This window comes from Coenobita brevimanus, chromosome 14 (genome assembly GCF_032717465.1).
Source record: "Coenobita brevimanus isolate Jiangsu-jjx chromosome 14, ASM3271746v2, whole genome shotgun sequence".
NCBI lineage: Eukaryota > Metazoa > Arthropoda > Malacostraca > Decapoda > Coenobitidae > Coenobita > Coenobita brevimanus.
Window position 1 is genome coordinate 28,310,794 of NC_136967.1, and position 10,385 is coordinate 28,321,178.

The window sequence follows — 10,385 nt, forward strand, 5'->3', positions numbered from 1 at the left end:
CTTGTTTGGTTTCTGTTATGTCCCCCCGTGTGACTCCCAGTACTACTCCCTTGATGCTTTTGCTTCAATCCAGGAAAAGATAATGTCTAATCATATGAGGAAAGCCTATGTGATTATGGGCCACATGAATGCCAGGTTTGGGAAGGCTGTGAGAGACTTGGCAACGATGTATGAGTTGCCAGGTACAAATATTTCATACCCCATCATTGAAGATGACGTGGGTCTAATGAACGACAATGCAGGATTTTTATCATCAGTATGTCTGGATAATGAGCTTCTTGTGCTGAATAACCTTAGAACTCAACATAGACACTATAGTAGTGGTAAGACTTATCGGAAGCGTGACACATGGGTGTTAGAGTTAGACACATGTATTGAGTCTCCCTGTTTAGTAGAACATATTCACGACTTTGTGGTCATTAAGTGGGTTGATCTTCCCTCCGACCACGCCCCCATCAGTATATCTATGAGCAATCCAGGGATGCATTTTGACAACGTTTTGGCCAGGCCTGAATTGCTGGGGGACCACGCGGTGCTGTATGGCAGTGCTGCGAGGTGTGGTGTGGCAAGGAAACCTGTGAGGTTTGCTAACATAGATAGGCAGAAATTTGCTATTAATATTGCATGTACGGATATTCCTAACGCGGATAATGATATCAATGCCTTTGCTAAGAATGTGTCAGATACACTATATGAGTGCGCTGAGAGCAGCAGGAGTACGGTTATGGCAGGCGTAAGTCAGGGTGATACACACTTGAGTAGATGGGAGAGGCTGTTGGGTGGTGCTGATGATGCTAGAGTGTGGAAAGCCATTAGCTGGAAAGGGGACTTCGAGACGTCCAGGTGTAATATGGCAAATCTCCCAAGCGATGAGGATTTTAAGTTCCATTTTGAGTGCGTGCTGAACCCCAATCCCGCCCCACCGTCCCTGCACATCAGCGCTGATGTGACGATACCGGTGCTGGATGGCCCCATCTCGCTCGCAGAGGTGGAATGTCAGGTTAAGAGAATGAAAGTGGACAAAGCTTGCGGGCCAGATGGGCTCACCCCGGGTGTCCTAACGATCTTGCCAGCCCCAGTGGCTGTTAACCATTACCATATTATTTAACGCGGTCTCTATGTCTGGCATGTACCCTGTGTCGTGGGTGAGGGCTATGATTTTTACTGTTTTTAAGAGAGGAAGCAGATCTAATGTTATTAATTACAGGGGTATGAGCGTCATTAATTCTCTTGCTAAGTTATTTGATATGGTTCCTTGCAACAGACTAAATCTTTGGTTCCGCCCATTCCGTGAGCAGGCGGGAGCCCAGAACAAGCGCGGGTTTATTGAGCACATCGTCGCATTACGTCTTCTCACGGGCATGGCGCGCCGGAAAAAGTGTAAACTATTTGTAACCTTTGTTGATTTTAGTAAAACTTATGATCTGGTCCCTCGTAACAAACTATTTATGATTTTGAAGTGTATAGGTTGTGGGTTGGTAATTTTGGGTGCATTGGTGGCTCTTTATAGTGTCACGGAGTCGGTGATAGGGGGAGCCGTCATCACTGCCACGCTTGGGGTCCGGCAGGGCTCACCCACGTCTTGCCTCTTCTTCACAGTGTTTATGAATGAGCTCATTAGGATGGTCATGCAGGGGTGCGTGGCTGACGGGTTCCTGGGCTGGCTCCATACACTAGTTTTAATGGATGATACAGTATTGTTATCCACGACCAGGAGGAGCATGATGAACAAACTTAGGATATTGCAAAGCTTTTGTAAAGATCATGGCATGATTATCAATGAATCAAACACGAAGTTTTTTGTCATTTGCGGCACAGAGGATGAAACGGAGCCGTTGCGAGTGGATGGGCTAGTTATTGCCCCCTGCACTTCATACGTGTACCTGGGGTCGTCCTTCACCAGCGACGGATCTGCCTCGTCCACGCTCAAGTTACATGCAAAGAGCAAATTATGTCACGTGCTCAAGTTCGTATTGTGTATTAGAAAGAACAATGACGTGCCTTTTGTGGTGAAGCGAAGGGTATTCGATGAGGCGTTGATGTCTTCGTTACTCTATGGCTGCGAGTCATGGGTGGGAGCCGACCTAAAACCTATCGTTAAGCTTTATAATTGGGCCCTTAAGCAACTCTTGGGAGTGAGAAAGGCTACCCCGAATGATGTTTGTTATGCCGAGGTAGGATACCCTTCGTTACCCGACTTGGTTAGATTTAAGCAACATAAATTTTACTCCAAAATGGTGTCAGAGAGATCCAGTCTGACAGACGATCCCTTGATTTTTGCCATTGATATTGCCACTAGAGGAAATACTGGGATGAGCAGGACGATTAGAGGGTTCATAGATACGAACGTGCCAGGTATGAGTGCTCTCATGTAGAATGTGTAGGCACGTATCACAGCGTCCAGTGGTTCAAGGTGTGCAGTGTACCGTAGCTTGAATCCCAACTTACGCTCCACAGTATATACAAGGACCGTCATACGGTGAACGATCGCTTTAGAATGGCTTTCACCCGTTTCCGTGTGTCGGGTCACAGTTTATGTATTTAGACTGGACGATGGAACAGGCGGGGAAAGGGTCGTTTACCACCGGAAGAGCGTCTGTGCGTGTGTGGAGAGGTTCACACAGAAAGACACGTTGTGGAGAGTTGTCCTGTCACGAGCGATATTAGGTAAAATGAAGGCTTAACTTGTGTAGAAGAGCTCTTCAGTGGCAAGTACGCAAATGATGTTGCATGTAAAATTGTTTATGACATTCTTAAATTATATCCATAGAGCGTACGTATATTTGTTGGTTCTTGGCATGATGATGACCGACCATTTTCATTTTCTTTGTTTCTTGTTCAAGTTATTTTGTGGACTGAAGAATGACTTTTCGTTTTAATAGTTCACATTTTATTTACTATACATGTTGATATATTTTTTTCTTCTCGTAAAGACAAATGTAACTGTGGTCAATAAAATATCTATCTATCTATCTATCTATCTGTGTGTGTGTGTGTGTGTGTGTGTGTGTGTGTGTGTGTGTGTGTGTGTGTGTGTGTGTGTGTGTGTGTGTGTGTGTAATAATCACAACAATTTACTAGGTATATTAAAGGATGTCAATGTAAGCATGTTCCTAGCCAGCTGTTCAGTTACCTTCAGTATCGAGCTGCATTTTTTATTGTATTGTGGCTATCATTAAAAGCTTTTATTGATCTTAGGAAGTACGTACCTGTAGGTAGGAGTCTTAAGAGTCCATTTAGATCAATGATTCCCAAAGTGGGAGGTGGTCCGGAAAGATCCAGCGGGACGGTGAGGTACCGTGAGACCGTGAGGAAAAAAGGGGACAGTAGGGTGGCATCAGAACCAAGTAAGCATTTTTATTTTTTACAAAATCTGTATGACAAAATCTAAGTCACAAGCACTTAAGTGAGATTTATGCTTTACAAAAAATAAAATGAACATAGAATTGTACACGAAAGTATGGTTTTATTTTATTTTGTGTCTCGAAGTCGGAGTTAAAAGTTCGATCGTTTGCCAATGGTAGAATATCCATTAGTGTGTGTGTCAGGAAGTAGTTGGTTTAATAAACAATTATATACAGTATATATATTTGTTTACTCCTTTAATTCCCTAAATATAGCTTCGCATGTGACTTCAAAATGCTCACTCGCCACCCCACACATGTGGGCAGGTGGGAGTAGGGGGGCCTCCTAAGTAGCCTATGCCCCCCTCCCCAAGAAAATTGAAATGACGCCCCTGGCAGATGGTATGATCATCTTTATCTCACCTGCATCATCCTACGTCAATTTTCCTCATTTACATGATGTAACAAATTCCATTGTACGGCTCTTTCATCTCACGGGGAATTACAGAAGAAGGGAAACCTATGGTTCAGTCCTAGTTGGTGATTTGTTTACATTTACTGGCTTATCAGACCATACAAACATTTCGTGACCCCATCAGGCGACTCAGCACTTGTTCAAATGAGAGCCGTTTTTAAGACCACACTTGGCTTTGCTCGCAACAAACAATTTATGTGTCGACGCAGGAAACTGCACGGCAAATCCCCGACGCATTCCGTGTAATGTAAAATCAATGGGAACAATTGGAGGCCAAGGCATCCCTTCAGAGCCAGTCGATATAAAACAGAAACGGTCCGTCTGTGACCCAGCTGCGACCATCCTGCCAAGTTTCATCGACATCCTTTTTCCGGTTTCGGCTGTTCTACACACACAGACACACGCCTAGAATTATAGTTTATTAGACAAACGCTTCGCAGCTCTATCGGGTCGCACAACATTTGCTTAAATTCTCAAATGAGAGCCGTTTCTGGACGGCGCTTCGCTTTTCTCGAAACCAACGATTTATGCGTCGACACGGAAACAGGTGCTTCGCAGAAGCACTTGCTTCTGCGGACACGTATAAAACTGCACGGAAATGTCTCACCACATTTTCTGTGTAATGTAACACCAATGGGGACAGTTATTAGGGGCCAAAACACCCATTAAAAATTTTTCAGTCGACATGATATTGAAATAGGCCCATCTGATCCAGTTCCAGCTATCCTGCCAATTAAGTTTCATTGGAATTCTATTTCCATTTTCGGTTCCAGTACACACACACACACACACACACACACACACACACACACACACACACACACACACACACACACACACACACTACACATCTGAAGGGAAAGTAATTGTAGCCAATTTGTACATGCCACCCAAATCAAACACATGAGAAAGAGGCGAATATGAGGATCTGGCAGGGAGTACAATTCAGAGTTTAAGAGCATTACTACATACTGTAGAATGGAAGAGAAATCGGAAAGAATTATACTAACTGGAGATTTTAATACAAATATAAATTGGAATACTCTTGATATAATAAGCCATGAAAGCTGTTGGGACCAAAAGTTCCTGGATCTTGTGCAAGGGTTTTTCCTAACGCAACATGTAAGGGAAAGCACCAGAAAAAGAGGACTCGATGTACCTTCAGTGCTAGAGCTTATATTTACTAAGCAAGAAAACGATATTGACAATTTAATATAGCCTGTCACCATGCATTTGGCAAAAGCGACCATGCAGTACTAAATTGCAACTTCAGGGAGGCTCCCCACATACAGCTCTTCTCAATAGGGTGGAGTCAAAGACTTTTCGTCTCATTAACTCTCCCCCTCTTACTGACTCCCTTCAACCTCTGTCTCTTCGCCGCACTGTTGCATCTTTATCTCTTTCTATCGCTACTTCAATGGTCACTGTTGCTCTGAACTGTCTGCATGCATTCCTCCACTTTTACGACGGGCGCGTAGCACCCGTCTAGCAGCAAACTCTCACCCCTCTTCTGTCCAACTCTCTAATGCAAGAGTTAACCGTTATTCCCAGTCCTTCATTTATGCAACAGGTCAGCTCTGGAACTGTCTCCCTCTGTCTGTATTTCCTGCTTCCTATGATCTCCAGTCTTTCAAACGCAGTGTGTCCAGGCATCTCGAAATGAATGGATCTTGAATTTGGCTCTCTCTTGTATTTTGTTTTTCTCTTGGAAGGAACAGTTTTACAGGCTCTTTGCCTTTGGTTCCCTCTTCCTCACATTAAAAAAAAAAAAAATGACATAGTTCACAGCAATGAAAGTTACAAAAAGAGCCTAAAGTATAAAAAGGGAAACTACCATGACCTAATGAAGTACTTCTTAGAAATTGATTGGGAAAAGGAGCTTAGAGGACAAGATTTAAATGCTATATATAAAAAATTCTATGAACTTTATGAAATAGGAGTCAAGAAGTACATTCCACAGCACAAAGAAGCAGAAAATAAAATAAAGAAATGGTTCAATATAGAATGTAAAAGATCAAAAGAAAAAAAGAGATTTTGTAGTGCCACAAATTTAGTATTCATGTATATGTTTAGGGGTACTGTAATTTCTAAGTTAGATAGGGTGTAATCTGAATACTAGTCTATAAATTCCTGTCCTAAGTAGTAGTTCATATGTTAATGATTGATGTAGGGATAACTTTACTTTTATATGTATGCATCTCTGTATCTATGCATGGGTGATGTAACTGTGAGTGTTGAGCTATGGGAATTCCTCCATCTGGTAGAGTGATGAATAACACATGAGTGCGGCCTTTCCTCTTCTTTGTGCGTCGTTGTTGGGCGCCAAGTTTGACCCTTGGACAGAATAATAATGGGTATGCCATTCTTTCCGTATCATTGTTGTGAAATGCTTACTAATGAAGCTGCTAGAACCCAAATATGAAAGATTAATAGTAAAAAAAGGCCAAAATAATGTAATTTGTGAGGATCAAATAGTCCCGCTTGCCTTAGCCGTCACTAGATGGCATAAGCTACCCCAAACTCAAGGCGGGATGGTAGTAAATTCAGTATTTAAATTTAGTCAGGACTGAATCCCAAATTTTCCCCAATTCAATCAAAAGTCCTAACGTCATGTGTACACTACTATATAAATAGTGAAGAGAATTAGAACCCACCATATCGCAAAAACAATCTCATTTGATCTAGCAGCGGCGTCCCTTGGTGCCTGATATGCCCCATTCGCTACTCAGACATCGTGTATATCAGACGTTGGTTCAGGTGAGCTGTACACATTCCTCCTTTCCCCCCCTTTTTCTTGTTTAATCCTTACTGGTCGTGAACCATATGAAGTAATGTTGTTAAGAGCTTAACGTAGAGCCTCGCTGCTCAGACATCGTGTATAACAGACGTTGGTTCAGTTCTTAGACACCGTGACGTCGGGGTGTGCACGAGGCCATCTTGTGATATTGCCCATAGACTCGCCTTACATACATACACTACCCATGAATAATTTATAAACTGAATGTAGTAGAAATGGTATTATGAATCTATCGGCGAACTTTATTTTTTCTTATAGATAAGATATAGAATTTTGAAAAGTGATGTGATCATGTAACGGAAAGGCGAATTCAAACTCATCAACCGTTTTCTTTCTCTTATATTAATATGTTAGAAAAATTGGGAGCGTTGAAGGGAACTTAGTGGTTGTGAACAAAAAATGTAATTTTCGAGTTGTTCCTCGAGGCTAAACAAGCCTGAGTGATTATGTATTTTTGGTGATTATGCATTAATGATGATTATGAACTATTAATAATTATGAATTGATAGTGATTGTGAATTATTAGAGAATTGCATGATGAGATTATATTACACGGACGAAATAGAACACGAGTGATTATATTTTTTTTTGGTCCGAGGCTATACCAGCCCGAAAAGACAGCTCAAGCCAATAAATGTCCCAGTCTTGAGGCTATTGACGAGCCCAGGAATAACCCATGATAAAGAGTGAGGTATGATGACCTCAGAAATCACTTAAATATTCCAACTGTTTCGCTTGGTGACAATATTGTATGATGATCGTCCAAACCATGGTTTTAATTTACAACCCTTTTCCATATGACTAAAGGTCATGTAATTAAAAATGTCTGTTGATAACTAGTATAGAATTATTAAAGTAAACTATATGTCATTTTTTTTTTTTTTATATCCAATCTAGGGAATTATGTCCTCTCACGCATAACTCACTCCCCTTTCAGTTCAAGATTCCTCCGCTTTGGGAACGACGACCACACGTGGTACTGACTTAATCTCGACTCGGCCAAAACTACAAACGCTACCAAAGCTATCTTAAACAATTAACCTTTATCATTCAAAGTCGAAGTGCTACCCCCCCCCCTTTTGTTTTTACTGAGGTGAATATTCTATCAGTCACTGAGGGGAGACTAAGTCGAGTACCATTTGTATTATCAACGAGTAAGTTGAACAGAAACAACAACGGTGGGAAATCCATAAATTCCCGACCATTACACTGGTGTCAACCGGTGAGATAAAATACCTGGCGTTACACTGATTGAACAATAACGGTGGGACTATAAAAAAAACTCTATCGTTACAATTTGTTGTCGAATAGCTACAGAAGACACAATAGTGAAAGGGCATATAACAACTATAATCAGGCAAGAAACGATTAGACAAGAATAAGGAGGGAAGCCCAAAAACAGTTTGAGGAGAACATCGTAAATAAAAGTAGTGATCAACCGAAGCTATTTTACAGCTACATCCGAAGCAAAACCAGAGTAAAAGATAAAATACAATCCAATACGGATGAGGGGATCACCTATACACAAGAGAAATATTTGTGAAGCACTAAATAAGAATTTCCAATCAGTTTTTACAGAAGAAAAAATTTTTGAGAGGGATTATGTGGAACATGCATGCCCACACATACTACCAGATATACAAATATCAGAAAAAGAAATATAGGAGGAGCTAAGTAAATTAGACAAAGGAAAAGCAAATGGTCTTGATGAAATTTCGTGTTGGGTGCTACATGAATGTGCAAAGGAGTTAAGTAAACTATTATTTTTAATTTTCAAGGAATCCTTGGGACAAGGTAAACTACCCGATATTTGGAAGAAAGCAAACATTGTTCCCTTACTCAAGGAAGGGAATAGACATAATCCACTCAACTACCGACCAGTATCACTAACCAGTGTTGTAAGCAAGGTATTAGGAAAGCTGATAAGAAAAGTTTGGGTAAACCATCAAGAAGAACACAGTATGCTAACAGAAAGACAATTTGGTTTCAGAAAGTTAAAATCATGTGTTACCAATCTGTTGAGATACTATGACAGAGTAACAGAAACATTACAGAACAAAGAAGGATGGGTGGACGGTATCTATTTGGATTTCAAGAAAGCATTTGACAGAGTACCGCACCAAAGACTTTTATGGAAACTACCATCAAGGAGGAATCCAAGGCAAACTGTATTGTTGGATGCAAGATTTTCTCAAAAAAAAAGAAGAAAAAAAAAAAAGAAATGAAAACAGTACTAAGGGGAAATTACTCATCATGGAGAGAAGTGACTAGCGGAGTTCCAAAGGGCTGTGCTGGCACCAGTTATGTTTTTAGTGTATATAAATGATATAGACAGTAACATTGGAAATGAAAGCTATCTAAATATGTTTGCTGATGATGCAAAAATACAAAGAAGAATTACTAACACAGACTCACGTAAAGAGCTACAAGAAGAATTAAACTTCATGAATGGAGCAATACATGGCAAATGGAATTCAATGTGGACAAGTGTCATGTAATCAAGTTTGGTAAAAGTGGAAAAAGACCTGATTGGGATTATAAGTCAGGAAGCAAAACCCTACAAACATCAGAAAAAGAGAAGGACCTAGGTGTGATTATCAATCACAGACTATCTCCGGCTGACCACATCAGTGAGAAGGTACGGAACATGTATACACTGCTTGCAAATATGAGAATAGCATTCACATACATAAATGAAGACAAGCTAAGGAAGATAATAACATCATTCATCAGACCAACCCTGGAGTATGCGTCAGTAGTCTGGAGTCCTCATCTCGAAAAACACATAGATAAGATTGAAAAAGTTCAAAGGGCTGCTACAAGATGGGTACCAAGCTTAAGGGATCTAAGCTACGAAAAAAGACTAGAAAAACTGAATCTACCTGCACTACAGGAGAGAAGGAAAAGAGGAGACATGATTACGCTATACAAATGCATATCAGGGAAGGAGAAAGTAGACATAAATGATTACATAACCTATGGAGATGCATCAGCAAGAGGACACTGCAAAACACTGCATAAAAAGAGAGGCGATAAAGACGTAAGGAAATTTAGTTTCCCAAATAGGGTAATCGATCAATGGAATGCACTACCGAATGAAATAGTGTGCCAAAACAATTCATAAATTCAAGAATATGTTCGATAAAAATGGTTTAAGACACGGGACAGTACGAGCTTGACTCATTCCTGTGAAGATACAATTAGGTAAGAACAATTAGGTAAGGTAAGAACACACATACACAAAGGATTATAGTATACAGGACTTTACGTGTAAGTGGCACTTTAAGCTTCGAACCGCCTTTTCCTAGCGATTTATTGTGTCCGTTCATTCGTTTTCTCATTTGTTCGTTTGTTTATAAGAATGTCAGTATGCTTGCAAGTGTCGGCAGTGGTCACCTAATGGCGGTTGTCCACGCTGCACGATCTCTGGCATCCTTTCTATTCAGTTCCTTATCCCTGAGGTGACACTCTATGACATCATCCCAAGTAAATTTTTGATCTGCCTCTCGCAACGGTACTTTCACCTTATATATTATCTTGTTACACATGGATGTTATCTTCATGTTACTTAGGTATATTCTTGATACAACATCATTTGCCTCAGTAAGCAAAATGTAATGCCAGGTGTTTTAGGGTCGGCTTCCCGTCCCTCTAACACCTAGTGTGTAGCTGGGTTCTCTTTCTAGACCGGAGCTTAGACAAATAAGAGAGAAGTAGGACACAAAAACTCAAGGCAACGACCTTACATGTCTATTGCTAAATTCTACAG

The 10,385-nt window shown here is 40.8% G+C and overlaps 1 protein-coding gene across 1 annotated transcript; it reads left to right on the forward strand.

The window, feature by feature from the left end:
* Nucleotides 1-1,118: 1,118 nt before the first annotated feature.
* On the forward strand, nucleotides 1,119-4,065 carry LOC145390291 (uncharacterized). Its single transcript, XM_080265270.1, has 5 exons — nucleotides 1,119-1,141; nucleotides 1,265-2,135; nucleotides 2,398-2,413; nucleotides 3,216-3,347; nucleotides 3,944-4,065. The coding sequence occupies exons 1-5, from the start codon at nucleotides 1,119-1,121 to the stop codon at nucleotides 4,063-4,065; spliced, it is 1,164 nt and encodes a 387-aa protein (XP_080121396.1).
* The last annotated feature ends 6,320 nt before the right edge of the window (nucleotides 4,066-10,385 follow it).

Bases quoted from the DNA above. Each gene is read 5' to 3' on its own strand.
- LOC145390291 (XM_080265270.1), top strand. From the start codon at position 1,119: ATGTCTGGCATGTACCCTGTGTC. The intron at 1,142-1,264 runs GTGGGTGAGGGC...TCCTTGCAACAG, and splicing joins TCTGGCATGTACCCTGTGTC to ACTAAATCTTTGGTTCCGCC. The intron at 3,348-3,943 runs GTAAGCATTTTT...TGACCCCATCAG, and splicing joins TAGGGTGGCATCAGAACCAA to GCGACTCAGCACTTGTTCAA.